This window comes from Ovis canadensis, chromosome X, assembly GCF_042477335.2.
Source record: "Ovis canadensis isolate MfBH-ARS-UI-01 breed Bighorn chromosome X, ARS-UI_OviCan_v2, whole genome shotgun sequence".
NCBI classification, from domain to species: domain Eukaryota; kingdom Metazoa; phylum Chordata; class Mammalia; order Artiodactyla; family Bovidae; genus Ovis; species Ovis canadensis.
Window position 1 is genome coordinate 14,063,681 of NC_091727.1, and position 17,870 is coordinate 14,081,550.

The following is a 17,870-nucleotide window of genomic DNA, read 5'->3' on the forward strand; positions in this document are numbered from 1 at the left end:
ACAACTGAGCAACTGAACTGAAGAAAAGTGAAATTGAGGAACTCACACCTCTTGATTTTATTAATTATTAAACAATTTTAAACTATTTTTAAAATAGTTTAACTATTTTTAACTATGTTTAGATGATTTTTTTTAATTTTTATTTTTTAAATTTTTGGCTATGCTGGGTCTTCACTGCTGTCTGGGCTTTTCTCTAGTTGCAGAGAATGCGGGATACCCTTCAGTTGCAGTGCATGAGCCTCTGATTGTGGTGACCCCTCTTGTTGTGGAACACTGGCTCTAGATAAGCCACCTTTAGTAATCATGGCACACAGGCTTAGTAGTTTCAGCTTGTAAACTCTAGAGCACTGGCTCATTAGCTGTGGTACATAGGCCCAGTTGCTCCGTGGCATATGGAATCCTCCCAGGCTAGAAATCGAACCTGTGTCCCCTTCATTGGTGGATTCCTATCCACTGCACCACTGGGAAAGTCCATCTCTTGATTTTAAAATTCACTATAAAAGCATTAAGACATTGTGGTGTGAACATGATAATAGAAACAAAGACCAGTAAAATAGAATTGAGAGTCCAGAAATAAATCCTAACATTTATGATTGATTTCTTGACAGTGGTGCCAAGACAGTTAAGTGGAGAAAGATTAGCCTTCTAAACAAATGATACTGGGACAACTAATATCAGCATTCAAAAGAATGAAGTTGGACCTCTACCTTCCATCATCTAACAAAATGAACTCTAAATGGATCAGAGTTGAAACTATAAACTTGTTAGAAAAACCATAGGGGGGAGGTGGGGGGGGTCATGTTTGGGAACGCATGTAAGAATTAAAGATTTTAGAATTTAAAAAATAAAAAAAAAATAAATTATCAAAAAAAAGAAAAACCATAGGGGTAAATCATGTGACCTTGGAGTAGACGGTGGTTTCTTAGGTATGACCCCCAAAAAGCACAAGCAACAAAGGAATAGATATATTGTACTTCATTAATATTGAAAACTTTTGTACCTTAAAGGACACCATCAAGAAGGTAAAAAGACAATTCTCAGAATGGAAGAAAATATTTACAAATCAGACATCAGAAAAGGGACTTGTGAGTAGAATATATAAATAACTTTTATAATGCAACAATAAAATGACAAGTGGCCCAGGTGAAAAGGACAAAAGATTTTAATAGATTATTTTGCCAAAGAAAATATGTAAATGGGTGATAAACCCATAAAAGCTGCTCAACATCATTAGAGAAATGCAAATTAAGACCAAATGAGATACTACTTCACACCTACTAGGATGGCTGTAATCAAAAAGACAGAATAAAGTAACAAGTGTCCATAATGATGTGGAGAATTTTGAACCCTCATACACTGTGGGTGAGAATGTTAAATAGCGCAGCCATTTAACAGTTGCCATTCCTCAAAAAATTAAATACAGAGTTATCATGTGACCTAGCAATTTCACTCCTACGTGTATGTCCCAGAGAACTGAAAATGTGTGTCTACACAAGGAGTTCTACACAAAGGTTCATAGTAGCATTATTCATAATAGTGAAAAGTGGAAATAATCCAAAGTTCATCAGTTGATGAAGGGATAAACAAATGTTCAGTTCAGTGGCTCAGTCATATCTGACTCTTTGCAACCCCATGGACTGCAGCACACCAGGCTTCCCTGTTCATCACCAACTCCTGGAGCTTGCTCAAACTCAGGTCCATCGAGTTGGTGATGCCATCCAACTGTCTCATCCTCTATCATCCCCTTCTCCTCCCACCTTCAGTCTTTTCCAAGCATCAGGGTCTTTTCCAATGAGTCTGTTCTTTGCATCAGGTGGCCAAAGTATTTGAGTTTCAGGTTCAGCATCAGTCCTTCCAATGAATATTCAGGACTGATTTCCTTCAGGATGGACTGGTTGGATCTCCTTGCAGTCCAAGGGACTCTCAAAAGTCTTCTCCAACACCACAGTTCAAAAGTATCAATTCTTCAGCATTCAGCTTTCTTTATAGTCCAATTCTCACATCCATACTTGACTACTGGAAAAACCACAGCTTTGACTAGAAACCGTTGTCGGCAAGTAATGTCTCTCTGCTTTTTAATGTGCTGTCTAGGTTGGTTACACCTTTTCTTCCAAGGACCAAGCATCTTTTACTTTCATGGCTGCAGTCACCATCTGCAGTGATTTTGGAGCCCAAGAAAATAAAGTCTGTCACTGTTTCCATTGTTTTCCCAGCTATTTGCCATGGAGTGATAGGACCAGATGCCATGATCTACATTTTTTTAATATTGAGTTTTAAGCCAACTTTTTCACTCTCCTCTTTCACTTTCATCAAGAGGCTCTTTAGTTCCTCTTCACTTTCTGCCATAAGGGTGGTATCATCTGTGTATCTGAGGTTATTGATAATAACAAATGCTAATAAATAGTAAATAAACATGTTATATAACCATAAAATGAAAAATTATTCAGCCATAAAATGGAATTAAATATGATACATGCTCCATTACAGATGATCCTTAAAAACATGCTGAGTGAACAAAGCTGGTAGGAAATAAAAACTCATATTTATAAAAACATAGTTACAAAAACGGGCAAATCCATAAAGACAGAAACTAGATTAATGGTTGTCAGGGAGAAAGGAAGATGAGAGATTGCCCATGGGTGGAGATTTCTTTTTGGGTGATGAAAATGTTCCAAAATTAGATAGTGGTGATGAGTTCCACAACTCTGAATATACTAAAGAAAAATCATTGATGAGTATACGTTAAAAAAAGTGAATTTTATGGTATGTAAATTTTATTTCAATAAAAGCTGTTATGAAAAGTCAGCTTTATAGCACTTCAGTTACTTTCAAGTACCATAGCTTCAGACATGCCAACTCAGATTTTTTGAATTGAAATTAATGAAAATGTAAATGTTATGTAGAAATTTTTACACATAATTAGCCAAAGTAAAAATGCAGTTTTCTGAACTACTGTTTAATGTTCATTGTCATGCTGTTTTATTTCCTGACTTTTTCATTGATGCTTTTGCAAATTTAATTCAGGATTTCTCTTTTAATTCCATTAAAATGTGCTTAGGAACTCATGATGGAAAGAAGGTTAAAAAGTTTATCAAAATCACATGATAGAACAAAATTGTAGTTACAAAATAGCTGTATTTGATAATTTTATTCTTGAAGATTCTATAATATCATCGTAACTCTTAAGCTGCAGGGCTTAGGAGAAAGGCACAGAAGTTTAAGGTTAGGGTGGAAAAGTCTGAGTCTGGGTCACACACATAAGAGAAGGGCTTTTTCTTTCTCTTCCTGACTTCCCATTTTAGAAGATTTTTCAGATTGGGGATTTATCAGAGAAGCATAAGGCAAATGACTCTTCCCGTACTGTTGTACAGGTAGTGATTCATTGTCTGGAAATCTTAGAAGTCGGGATCATTGATGGATTTGTTCAGAGGCCAAAACCATAAGTTTGTTAATGAACATCAAAGTAATTTAATTCTCCAGAATCTTCCTGGAACATTTGAAACCCATAAGGCACAGTTAAAGTATAAATGCCTACAGGGATTCAGTTCAGTTTAGTTGTTCAGTTGTGTCCGACTTTGTGGCCCCATGGACTGCAGCACACCAGGCTTGCCTGTCCATCACCAACTCCTAGAGCTTAATCAAATTCATGTACATCGAGTAAGTGATTCCATCCGACCATCTCATCCTCTGTCGTCCCCTTCTCCTCCCACCTTCAATCTTTCCCAGCATCAGGGTCTTTTCCAGTGAGTCAGTTCTTCGCAAAAGTATTGGAATGGCCAAAGTATTGGAGTTTCAGCTTCAGCATCAGTCCTTCCAAAGAATATTCAGGACTGATTTCCTTTACGATGGACTGGTTGGATCTCCTTGCAGTCCAAGGGACTGTCAAGAGCCTTCTCCAACACCATAGTTCAAAAGCATCAATTCTTTGGCATTCAACTTTCTTTATAGTCCATACATGGCCACTGGAAAAACCACAGCTTTGACTAGAGACCTTTGTCAGCAAGTAATGTCTCTGCTTTTTAATATGCTGTCTAAGTTGGTCATTGTTTTTCTTCCAAGGAGCAAGCATCTTTTAATTTCATGATTGCCATCACCATCTGCAGTGATTTTAAACCTCAAAAAAATAGTCTCTCATTGTTTCCATTGTTTCCCCATCTATCTGCCATGAAGTGATGGGAACAGATGTCATGATCTTAGTTTTCTGAATGTTGAGTTTTAAGCCAACTTTTTCACTCCTCTTTCACTTTCATCGGGAAAGTGAAACTTTAGTTCTTCTTCACTTTCTGCCATAAGGGGTTAGAGAATGTGAATATAACTATCAAGCCATGGAAAAATACATATTTTAGCCCAAACTAATCTCAGAGGACCTACATTAGCACATACGGTAAGTAAATCGAGAAAGAGAATGAAAGGAATTTAATACAGTGGTTGTGTTTTTCTTCAGCTGCTTTCAAAATTGTGAAAACCTGGCTTGGTCCAGAAGCAGTGAGTTTGTTGAAGTTTACGAGTAAAAATGACATCCAAGACTATGTCAGTGTAGAATACCTGCCTCCTCACATGGGTGGAACTGTAAGTACAGTACCTAGAACCTGTTTTTAAAATAAGACTGGGACATGACACATGAGGCTGTATTCTTTCCTCAACAGAAACAGAAAAGCAATATCTAAATAGCCTAAGAAAAATTATAGATAATCTAAAATAGAAACCAGAGTTATAGACATTTTTTATTAAACATCTTGAGTTGTTATTTTTGAATAGGTCAAGTTTTTATATGATTTTAAACTGAAAGATACTCAGTAAAAGTATTCAGAGTTGTACTGCTGTGGCTACCATCCTGTTCTCTCTAGTTTAATTCTTTTTTTCCCCCCAGAGATCTGTGTTACCTATATAAAAAACTATACTAAATATGTAATATATAAACAGCTATAGTATTCATATATATATATATATAATTATTTTTCCCTCCCATCATGGTTTTAACCAAGTAGTGTATTTATACACTATTGTGTGTGCTGCTTTTTGCTTCACAAAATCTCTTAGAAATCATTCAAAATCATTATGTGATAAGCTGTCTTGTTCTTGTTTGTGGCTGCATTACACTGTCTAGAGATAACCCATAAATTGTTTAATGAATGACTATAAATCACTTAATTGCCTTTTGATGTCTCTTTAGTTTGATTTCAGTTATTTACTGTTGAACAGTTTTTAATTTAGAAGTTAATATATACTATAATATTTTTTGGAAATGATCTTACTACTTACAAATAAGAGACCAGAAGTAAGTAGAAATGTGTTAAATTTTTAGTACTCCATAGCAATGAAACATAATTGGATAATGACTTTTCTAAAAAAATAAACTGTGAAACCTATGGATTTTGTATGCTTTAGGTTAATTTGATTGGTTAATACTTCAGTTATTTGACTTTGGCAATCTACTTAGTACTGGCAAAATTACGTTCAACTAGAATCAAAGGAGTAGCAAAATGATAAGTTTTTGTGTATCCTTTTCTGTGTTTTCTTTCATTGGAAAAAACCTTGAATTGGTAATTTCAGGGGGAAGTTATCAACCTTTTGTTTGTACAGTACATTTGGAACCTATGAAAGACTGGATAAAATATCTGAACCAAAATTGACTCTCCACGAGAGTGGTATATTATACAGAAAGTTCTCAGCCGCTTTTGGCAACCAGCTAAGGATGATTCTAAGAAAAGAAAGGAAGAGTAGTATGAGGTCCCTGCTGCTGCTGTTGCTAAGTCGCTTCAGTCGTGTCCGACTGTGCAACCCCATAGACGGCAGCCCACTAGGCTCTTCTGTCCCTGGGATTCTCCAGGCAAGAATACTGGAGTGGGCTGCCATTAATACTTATGAACTGAGACTCATTTATTTTAAAAGATATAAAATATCCTTATGTCTGAGACTGTTTCCAGACTATCATAACTGGACGTAGTCCTACAGAGAACTCCACAACACTTCAACTCATACTGCAAAGGAAATTGGGTGGGATGAGGGTAACAAAAATAGAAATTTTTTCATATAGAGACATGCACAACTATTTCTTCAGCCAAACTGAACCTTAAACTGGTTATGAGTATCTTGATTCCTAGACATCTGAAAAACCAAATGAAAAGTGTCTTATTACTGAATGATGGTCATTAAAGATGATTTCAAAGATGTTTCTTTTTCTTCCCCTAAATATTGAATTATTTCTGTATTTTTTTAATGTTTATTGTCAGTTTCAGGTGTTCATCAAAACGAATGAATCGGTTGTACATATATCCATCCTATTTCAGATTGTTTTCCCATATAGGCTATTGCAGAGTTCCCTGTTCTATATAGTAGGTTGTTTTTATTAGGTTGGTGCAAAAGTAATTGCAGTTTTGCATTGTTGAACTTTGCCATATTTTTAATATATATGTTTTATTGAAGTATAGTTGACTTACAGTGTTTCAGGTGCACAGCAAGGTGATTCAGTTATACAAATACACATATATTATTTTGAAATTATTTTGCATCATAGGTTATTACAAGATATGACTATAGTTCCATATGCTACACAGTAAAACTTTGTCACTTATTGCATATTTATTTTTTAATTAGAAATCTAGTATTCTAGTCATACTAAGTCAAACAGGTAGAATCAAAATGTCATAATTTTTAATATAAATTTATTTATTTTAATTGGAGGCTAATTACTTTACAATATTGTATTGGTTTTGCCATATATTGACATGAATCTGCCACAGGTGTACATGTGTTCCCCCTCCCACCTCCCTCCCCATCCCATCTCTCTGGGTCATCCCAGTGCACCAGCCGCAAGCAACCTGTATCATGCATCGAACCTGGACTAGCGATTCGTTTCATATATGATAATATACATGTTTCAATGCCATTCTCCCAAATCATCTCACCCTTGCCCTCTCCCACAGAGTCCAGAAGACTGTTCTATACATCTGTGTCTCTTTTGCTGTCTTGCATACAGGATTATCATTGCCATCTTTCTAAATTCCATATATATGCGTTAGTATACTGTATTGGTGTTTTTCTTTCTGGCTTACTCCACTCTGTATAATTGGCTCCAGTTTCATCCACCTCATTAGAACTGATTCAAATGTATTCTTTTTAATGGCTGAGTAATACTCCATTGTGTATATGTACCACAGCATTCTTATCTGTTCGTCTGCTGATGGACATCTAGGTTGCTTCCATGTCCTGGCTATTATAAACAGTGCTGCGATGAACATTGGGGTACACGTGTCTCTTTCAATTCTGGTTTCCTCAGTGTGCATGCCCAGCAGTGGGATTGCTGGGTCATATGGTAGTTCTATTTCCAGTTTTTTAAGGAATGTCCACACTGTTCTCCATAGTGGCTGTACTAGTTTGCATTCCCACCAACAGTGTAAGAGGGTTCCCTTTTCTCCACACCCTCTCCAGCATTTATTACTTGTAGACTTTTGGATTGCAGCCATTCTGACTGGTGTGAAATGGTACCTCATTGTGGTTTTGATTTGCATTTCTCTAATAATGAATGATGTTGAGCATCTTTTCATGTGTTTGTTAGCCATTTGTATGTCTTTCTTGGAGAAATGTCTGTTTAGTTCCTTGGCCCATTTTTTTATTGGGTCATTTATTTTTCTGGAATTGAGCTGCAGGAGTTGCTTGTATATTTTTGAAATTAGTTCTTTGTTGCTTCTTTGCTATTATTTTCTCCCATTCTGAAGGCTGTCTTTTCACCTTGCTTATAGTTTCCTTAGTTGTGCAGAAGCTTTTAATTTTAATTAGGTCCCATTTATTTATTTTTTGCTTTTATTTCCAATATTCTGGGAGGTGGGTCATAGAGGATCCTGCTGTAATTTATGTCAGAGAGTGTTTTGCCTATGTTCTTCTCTAGGAGTTTTATAGTTTCTGCTCTTACATTTAGATCTTTAATCCATTTTGAGTTTGTTTTTGTGTATGGTATTATAAAGTGTTCTAGTTTCATTCTTTTACAAGCAGTTGACCAGTTTTCCTAGCACCACTTGTTAAAGAGATTTGTCTTTTCTCCATTGTATATTCTTGCCTCCTGTGTCAAAGATAAGGTGTCCATAGGTGCATGGATTTATCTGTGAGCTTTCTATTTTGTTCCATTGATCTATATTTCTGTCTTTGTGCCAGTACCATATACTATCCTGATGACTGTGGCTTTGTAGTAGAGCCTGAAATCAGGCAGGTTGATTCCTCCAGTTCCATTCTTCTTTTTCAAGATTGCTTTGGCTCTTTGAGGTTTTTTTGTATTTCCATACAAATTGTGAAATTATTTGTTCTAGTTCTCTGAAAAATACTGTTGGTAGCTTGATAGGGATTGCATTGAATCTATAGATTGCTTTTGGTAGTATACTCATTTTCCCTATATTGATTCTTCTGATCCATGAACACGGTATACTTGTCCATCTATTAGGGTCCTCTTTGATTTCTTTCACTGGTGTTTTATAGTTTTCTATATATAGGTCTTTTGTTTCTTTAGGTAGATATATTCCTAAGTATTTTATTCTTTTCGTTGTAATGGTGAATGGAGTTGTTTCCTTAATTTCTCTTTCTGTTTTCTCATTATTAGTGTATAGGAATGCAAGGTATTTCTGTGTGTTGATTTTATATCCTGTAACTTTACTATATTCATTGATTAGCCAAAATGTCATAATTTTTTAGGTTCATAAGTTTTCTAAAATATATATATATATTACACATTTACATATGTGTATACAAGTTTTTCTACTATACTTGATAAAGGCTTGAGAAAGAGTATCCAAAAAAAAAAAAAAAAGATGGAAAAAATTAGAGAACATAAACTAAATGAAATGGGAGCCCTGAATATGAAATAGAAAAAGTGAAATAAACTAGATAAAACTAAAAGATCATCATATATTCGAGTTGTTTTTAAACATGACTGCTCATTAGAAACATATTTGGAGCTCTGGTGAGAAAAAGAAATACCTGAGCATTTGTGTTTTTCAAAAAGTTTCAAGATAATTCTGATATCCATCTGGATTTTAAAAAGTGATTACAAGTTTTTTTCTGTTAGATCCTAGTTTTGGTGATATAGAGGTCTATTGTTTTTCTGTTGGCCAATCATGATACAGTGTTATTAAGTGAGTAATCACAAAAGTAAAATATGTTTATCAGTTTTCACAGTCAATAGCCAGACAAAAAATAAAAGTTAATTAAAATTGCAAGCCATAATGGGAACATGATTAACTTAACAATATAAAATAGTAACGTACAACTGGGGGGAGGGGTTCCAAGCAGAGTGATGTGGTAAACTAGAAGTACATACATGCACATGTTTTCATCCACCCAGCCAGTCTAAGTCTTTTGGTTGGTGCATTTAATCTATTTACATTTAAAGTAATATCAATATGCCTGATGTTGTCAAAAGCTTTTTCTGCATCTACAAAGTTAATTATTTGGTTTTTATTCTTCTGTTTGTTAATATGGTATATCACACTAATTAATTGGCTTGCATTGAAGAATCCTTGCATCCCTGGGGTAAATCCCACTTGATCATGATGTATTGTTGGGTTTGGTTTGCTAGTATTTTGTTGAGGATTTTTGCGTCTGTTTATCTGTGATATTGGCCTATAATTTTATTTTTTTGTGCTTTTTCTGATTTTGATATCAGAGTGATGAAAATCTTTTAGAAGGTGTTTGAGAGTTTTCCTTCCTCTGCAGGAGTTTCAGAAAAATAGGTGATAACTCTTCTCTAAATGTGAGATGTAATTCACCTTTGAAGTCATGTGGTCCTGGACTTTGTTGAGAGTTTTTAAAATCACAGTTTCAATATCACTTGTTATTGGTCTGTTCACATTTTCTAGTTTGTTCTGGTTCAGTCTAAGAATTTGTCCATTTCTTCTAGATTGTCTGTTTTATTGGCACTTGTAGTAGTGTAGTAGTAGTCTCTCATGATCCTTTGTATTTCTGTGGTGCTTATAATAATTTGTTTTTCATTTGTAATTTTACTGATTTGAGCCCTCCCTTTTTTTCATGATGAGTCTGGCTAAAAGTTTATCAATTTTGTGTATCTTTTCAAAGACCCAGCTTTTAGTTTCATTCATCTTTTCTATTGTTTTGTCTCCATTTCATTTATTTCCACTCTGATCTTTATGATTTTTCTCCTTATGCTAACTTTGGATTTTGTTTGTTCCTCTTCCCTAGTTGCTTTAGGTGTAACTTTAGGTGGTTTATTTGAAATTTTTCTTGTTTTCTGTGGTAAGATCATATTGCTGTTAACTTCCCTCGTAGAATTGCTTCTGTTGGTTCGCATAGGTTTTAGATTGTCATGTTTTCATTGTCATTAGCCTCTAGGTATTTTTTTTTTATTCTGTCTTCGATTTCTTCAGTGATCCATTGGTTTAGTAACATATTGTTTAGCCTTCACATGATTGTGTGTGTTTTTTTGCTTACAGTTATTACATGTAATTTAATTCTAATCTTACAGTGTTGTGGCCAGAAAAGATGCTTCTTATGATTTCAGTTTTCTTAAATTTACCAAGGCTTGATTTGTGGCCCAAGATATAATGTATTCTAGAGAATGTTCCATGTGCTCATGAGAAGAAAGTGTATTCTGCTGCTTTTAGATGGAGTGTGCTGTAAGTATCAGTTGGGTTTATCTGGTCTAATGAGTCATTTAAGGCCTATGTTCCTTATTGAATTTCTGTCTAGATGATTTGTCCATTGGTGGAAGTGGGATGTAAAGTCCCCCATTATTTTCTGTTTATTTGTTTATTCTCTGTTTTTTGTTAAACTTTTAATTTTTTACTGGGGTATAGCGAGCTAACAATATTGTGATCGTTTCAGATGAACAGTGAAAGGTAAAGTCTCCCACTATTGTGTTACTGTTGAGTTCCCTTGGCATTTGCCTTGTATGTTGCGGGTCTCTGTGTTGAGTGCATATATATTTATATTGTTATATCTTCTTCTTGGATTGATCTCTTGATCATTATGTAGTGTCTTTGTTTGTCTTTTATAACAGTCTTTATTTTAAAGTCTGTTTTGTCTGATATGAGTATTGCCACTCCAGCTTTCTTTTCATTTCTATTTGCATAGAATATCTTTTTCCATCCCCTCACTTTCAGTCTGTATGTGTTCGTAGGTCTGAAATGAGTTTCTTATAGACAGCATATATATGAGTCATTTTTTTATCCTATTCAGGCAGTTTGTGTCTTTTAATTGGAGCATTTAACCTATTTACATTTAAGGTAATTATTGATATGTATATTCTTATTGCCATTTTTTAAAATTCTTTTGAAGTTGTTTTTGTAAGTCTTTTTCCCTCCTTTTTTGTTCTCTTCTCATGATTTAGTGTTCATATTGCTTTTTATTTTGTGTGTGTATCTATTGTGTATCTGTTGTAGTTTTTTGGTTCACATTTCCCATAACGTTTTTTTAATATTTTTATTTCTCTGGGTCTTCATTGCTGTGCACAGGCTTTCTCTAGTTGGAGAGAGTGTAGACTACTCTGTAGTTTCAGTGTGCAGGCTTCTCATTGCCATGGCTTCTCTTATTGCAGAGCATGGGCTCTAGAGTGCACAGGCTTCAGTAGTTGAGGCATGTGGGCTCAATAGTTAGCTCATGGGCTCTAGAGCACAGAGTGGTTGTGGCACATGGGCATTAATTGCCAGAGGCATGTGGAATCTTCCTGGGCCGGGGATTGAACCTCTGTTTCCTGCATTGGCAGGCAGATTTTTATCTACTGCACCACCAGGGACGTCTTCCATAAGGTTTTGATATAGCAATTTATCTATCTATCTATATGTATATATATACAACATTGTTTTAAGTTGCTGTTCACTTAATTTCAAATGCATTGCCCATTTTCTGCATTTGTACTCTCCTCACAGTTGCCAGTTTTGATACCATATTTGTGTGTGGATGATTTCCTACTTTTACTGTATGTTTACTGGTAAGCTTTCCCATGTGGATTTTCATATTTCTAAGTTTGGCCTTTTTTTTTTTTAAACACCTAAAGAAGTACCTTTAGCATTTGTTGCAAAGCTGGTCTGGTGATGCTGAGTTCGCTTAGCTTTTGCTTGTCTGTAATGCTTTTCGTTTCTTTGTGGAGTCTGAACAAGAGCCTTGCTGGTTAGAATGTTTTTGGTTGGAGATTTTCTCCCTTTTGTCAGTTTGAATATATCATGCTACTCTCTTCTGGCCTGCAGTTTCCACTGAAAAATCAGCTGATAACTTTATGGGAATTCCCTTGTATGTTATTTGTTGCTTTTCCCTTGTTGCTTTCAATATTTTTTCTCTATATTTTAATTTTTGTCAGTTTGATTAATATGTATCTCAGGGTGTTCCTTTTGGATTTATCCTGCCAGGGACTCTCTATACTCCCTGCTCTTGGGTGAATATTTCCTTTTCCAAGGGAAATTTCAGCTGTAATCTCTTCAAATAGTTTCTCAGGCCCTTTCCCTCTTTCTTTCTCATTTCTTATCATTTTTCATTCTATTTGTTTTGTTCTGCAGCCATGATTTCCACCACTCTGTCTTCCAGTTCATTTATTCATTCTCTGCCTTAGTTATTCTGCTATTAATTCCTCCTAGTATATTTTTGATTTGTATTGTGTGTTTTGATTTTTAGTTTTTTTTTTAATTTTTTAATTTTAATTTTAATTGTTACTTTATTTTATTTTACAATACCTGTATGCAAGACAGCAAAAGAGACACAGATGTGTAGAGCGGACTTTTGGACTCTGAGGGAGAGGGAGAGGGTGGGATAGAGTTTTTTTTTAATTATGATTTATTTTTGGCTGCACTGAATCTTTGTTGCTTTGTGTGGGATTTCTCTAGTTGCAGCAAGCGGGGGCTACTCTTCATTGTAGTACATGGGCTTCTCATTGTGGTGGCTTCTCTTGTTGTGGAGCACAGGCTCTAGGCACACAGGCTTCAGTAGTTGTGGCACATAGGCTCAGTACTTGTTGCTCGCAGGCTCTAAAGTGCACCAGCTTCAGTAGTTGTGGCACATGGGCTTAGCTGCTCCCTGGCATGTGGAATCTTCCCCAACCAGGGATTGAACTCATATTGTCTCCATTGGCAGGTGGATTCCTATCCACTGCGCCATTAGGGAAGTCCCAATTGTTGAATTGTTTATCTCTAATTCTTCATTCTCTAAATCTTTTATCTCTTTGTTAAACATTTCTCATATCTTCTCGGTCTGTGCCTCCATTCTTTTCCCAAGATTTTGGATCATCTTTACTATCATTACTCTGAATTCTTTTTCAGCTTGATTGCCTATTTCCTCTTCATTTAGTTGTTCTTGTGGGTTTTTATCTTGTTCCTTCGTCTGAAACATATTTCTGTGTCATCTTATTTTGTCTAACCTTCTGTGCTTATAGCCTTCTTTGCGCAGGCTACAGGATCCTAGTTGTTCTTGTTTCTGGTGCCTGCCCTCAGTGGGCAGGGCCGTGTCAAGGGGTGTGTTTAGGGGCATCTTTGAGCTCAGTAAGGGCTTCCCTGGTAGCTCAGCTGGTTAAGAATCTGCCTGCTATGCAGGAGACCCCAGTTCGATTCCTGAGTCAGGAAGATCCACTGGAGAAGGGATGGGCTACCCACTCTAGTATTCTTTGGCTTCCCTTGTGGCTCAGCTGGTAAAGAATCTGCCTGCAATGTGGGAGACCTGGGTTAAATCCCTGAGTTGGGAAGATCTCCTGGAGAAGGGAAAGGCTACCCACTCCAGTATTCTGGCCTGGAGAATTCCATGGACTCTATAGTCCATGGGGTCGCAAAGAGTCAGACACGACTGAGTGACTTTCACTTAACTTCACTTGAGCTCAGTATGACTTGAGGCAGCCTGTCTGATGCTGGGTGGCGCTGTGTTCCTGTCTTGTTGATTGTTTGGCCGGAAGTATTTCAGCTCTGGAACCTGCAGACTGTTGGATGGGGCCAGGTCTTGGTGCCAAAACGGGGACCTCCCTCTGGGAAAGCTCATACCCATCAATATTCCCTGAGGCCTCTGCCACCAGTATTCTTGCCTCCATAGGGAGCCACAGCCAACCTGCACCTCGCCAGGAGACTATCCAAGACCCATAAGTAGGTCTAGACTCTTATGGAGTCATTGCTTTGCCCTGGGGCCCAGTTTTTGAGACCTTGTGTGTACTCTCCAAGAGCGAAAGATCTATCTTCCCCCAGCCCTGTGGAGCCTGCTCAGGCAATAGACTACTGGGGCAGTGGTCAGGGTGTGTGGACCACCGAGGAGGTAGCCCCTCCTGGAGCCCACCAAGGCAAAGGTCAACACATGTTGAAAGAGCCTGCAGTGACAGCCTCACCCTTTACATGCCTCTGAACAATGGCACTTTGCTTCTATGGCGTCCCGGGCTTCTTCCACAAATATTCCTGGTTGTAGAGCTCCACCCTCCCATCCCTTCAGGCTATCTTGTCACCACGGGCAGCAGGCTTTCCCCAGGTCTGCTCTCTCCAGACCCAACGTACCAGCATCCAGCCCGTTTGCATCTACAGACACATCTCAGGCTGGGGTGCACAGGGTTGTGGACCACCTGTGGAGGTCTCACTCTGTCCTGCCTGCCACAGACTGGTTGCTGTGTTATCTAACTCCTCTTCTGTCCCAGCTGATAGCCCTGCCAATGAGGGGGCTTCCTGAGGTACAGGAACCTCTCCTCTCTTGCACCTCCCTCCTTGGGGTGCAAGATCCCATTCAGCTTCCTGTATTTTCTTTCTTTCTTTCTGCCTGGTTATGCAGAGATCTTTGTTGTCCTTTTAGCTGCCCAAAGTCCTCTTCTAGTGTTCAGCATGTACTCTGAGAATTGTTCCATTTGTAGGTGTATTCTTGATGTATTTGTGGGAAGAGGTGAGCTCCATGTCCTCCTACTCTGCCATCTTGACTTCCTCCCCCTGAAGCACTATTTAAACTTCATGTTTCCTGCTTTCCTCTTCTGAGGCCTTATATTTCACTTTTAAACCTAGAAAAACAAAGTATGTTTCATTTCAAAAAGTATGTGTCATTTCAGATACTAACCTTGGTTAAAATAAGTATTTGATTGGTTTGTTCTGTTAAATAATTTGCCAGTACAGTTGTTGTTTCTTAAAAGTAGTTTTTACTGCATGCTATTAATTTTATTTTTATGGATAGAAAAAGGTATTTTATTTCCCTTCTCGGTTGCTAGAGATTTATTTCCTCAGAATTGTAGTTATAATAGTAATAGGACTACTGTTCATTAAAGTACATTTTTCCCTTAAATACATACACACTTCCTTAAATAAACAGTACCAAAGACTGAAAATTACAACAGCACAATGAAAATTAAAAGTATGTCTACTTTCCTAAATCACTGCCACTGCAATTCCCCCAAGTAGTCACTGTTTCAGAGTTTTTTCTTCTTCTAGAAATACTAAGTCCATTGTTATTGTTTTTTACTGTAGTCATTATATGCTATTTAGTATATTATTCTGTTTTTTTAATATCATTTATTTTTAGGTCATACCATATTGATTGCTAGAGATCTAATAGATTCTTTAAACCATTGCAGAATATTCCATTGTGTGGATCTAATGATGTATTATTATTATGTTCTGTTTTAAATACTATTAATTTTCTAACCTTTTACCATTACTAACACTGATTCAGTGAATATTCTCATAATGAATTCTTAGTATGGAAGCAGCAGTATCTGTAGAAGATAAACTCCTTGAATTGAAATCATTAGGTCAGTCGTTACATTCAGTTTAAACTTCAATAGCTGATTTGTGATGCCTGTTACCAATTTCCCTGTAAAGAGACTGTGTCTATTTAATATATGAGAATGCTTGAATCACATCCTTGCCACCACCACCTATTTTCCTTATTTTAAGCTTTGTCAGTCTCAGGTGAAAAATACTTAACTATGGTTTGAATTTGTACTTTTTTATTGTAAGTGATGTTGAGCATTTTTTAATGGTTTAAAAGGCAGTCTATTTTTTTCTATGAACTCTCCATCATTCCTTAATTCCTTATTTTGTTGAGTGGTTACTCTTGTTGATTTTTCTATATTTTAAGGAAAAGTGGTTTTTGTTGCTATTATATGTAATACATATTTTCCCAGTTATGGACTTTTAAAGAATGCTTTGTTTTTTAAGTTTTTTTTTTTTTTAATTTGTGGTTGGTTGATTTATTGGTTGGGTTTTGTTTGTGTTGCCATTCAGAACTGTTTCCCTTTATTGTTTATTTTCTATTGGAGTATAGTTGATTTACAATGCTTATTGAGAGTGAAAACGAAAGTTGCTCAGTTGTGTCTGACTCTTTGCGACCCCATGGGCTATAAAGTCCATGAAATTCTCCAGGCCAGAATACTGGAGTGGGTAGCCTTTCCCTTCTCCAGGAGATCTTCCCAACCCAGGGATTGAAGCCAGGTATTGAACCCAGGTCTTCCACATTGCAGGCGGATTCTTTACCAGCTGAGCCACAAGGGAAGCCAAAGAATACTAGAGTGGGTAGCCTATCCCTTCTCCAGTGGATCTTCCCAACCCAGGAATTGAACTGGGGTCTGCATTGCAGGCAGATTCTTAACCAGCTGAGCTACCAGGGAAGCCCTAGACTATTGCCACTCCACCCCCTGCAAATTAGAGAGTAGTTCTTGTTGTTTAGTAGCTAAGTCATATCTGACCGTTTCACAACCCCAAGAACTGTAGCCCACCAGGCTCCTCCGTCCATGGGATTCTCCAGGCAAGAATACTGGAGTGGGTTGCCATGCCCTTCTCCAGGGGATCGTCCCAACCCAGGGATCAAACCTGGATCTCCTGCATTAGAGGCGGATTCTCTTCCACTGAACCACAGTTCAGGTATACAACAAAGTGATTCAATTATACATATACATGTATCTATTCTTCAAGTTATTTTCCTATTTAGGTTATTACAGAATATTGAGTAGAGTTCCCTGTGCTGTACAGTAGATCTTTGTTCATTATTTGTTGTATTTTATTAAATTTATTATTTAATTAAAGAATAATTGCTTTACAGAATTTTATTGTTTACTGTCAAACATCAACATGAATCAGCTTAGGTGTACATATGTCCCCTCCCCTTTATTTTAAATACAGTAGTATGTATATGTCAGTCCCAAATTTCCAATTTATTCCTTCCCTCCCATCTTTTCCCTTTTGTTACCATAAGTTTGATTTCTAAGTCTATGAGCTTGTTTCTGTTTTGTAAATAAATTCAATTGTATCTTTTTTTAGATTTTGCATAAAAATGATATATATGATATTTATCTTTCTCTGACTTCAGTTAGTATGATCATCCCAGGTCCATCCATACTTCTGCAAATGGCATAATTTCCTTATTTTTAATGGCTGAGTAATACTGAGTGACTGGACTCAACTCTCAACTTACTCTCACAATTTTCCTTTCTCTGCTCCTCTGAGCCTAGGTGTTGAGGAGTAAAATTTCTACTCTGCCTCTCATTGATTATCTGGAGAAATAGCCTGCTATCCAAATTTCAGTATGACAAAGAGCATGAATAGTGACACAGAAATCCAGAATCCTTTCCTTTTAGAAAGTGGACAGAGTTCCAGTTTCGGGTTTTGCACATTAGATCCTTAGAAGTTGCTACCTTGTCCTAAAAGTAAAAAGCTGAAGGGAGTGATGACAGCAATAGCTCTTCTTGAATTCATAAGAGAGGGGTAGACACAAAACAGATTACTTAGAGAAACAGTCAAGTCTATGTAGGGAGTCTAGGTTTTCCAGAGTGGAGACTCACAAAGCAGAAACCACTGCAGGAGTTAAAAACCTAAATGGCAATTGATGGATTGCTGGAGGCTCACTGGAAAATTCTCAGAATTAACAACTCCAAGGGATCCAGTCACAGAAGGGCCCCTACAACACTGTGACATTTACCTCCAGGAGCTCCACCA

At 36.8% G+C, this 17,870-nt stretch overlaps 1 protein-coding gene across 2 annotated transcripts in view; it reads left to right on the forward strand.

Annotated features, from left to right (window-relative positions):
• The window catches only part of MOSPD2 (motile sperm domain containing 2), an 89,790-nt gene that overhangs the window by 36,052 nt on the left and 35,868 nt on the right, over positions 1-17,870 (forward strand). For both annotated transcript variants that reach the window (XM_070289804.1, XM_070289803.1), the window contains exon 8: positions 4,445-4,569. In XM_070289804.1, the coding sequence (XP_070145905.1) occupies positions 4,445-4,569 (125 nt within the window). The remainder of the gene's footprint in view (positions 1-4,444; positions 4,570-17,870) is intronic.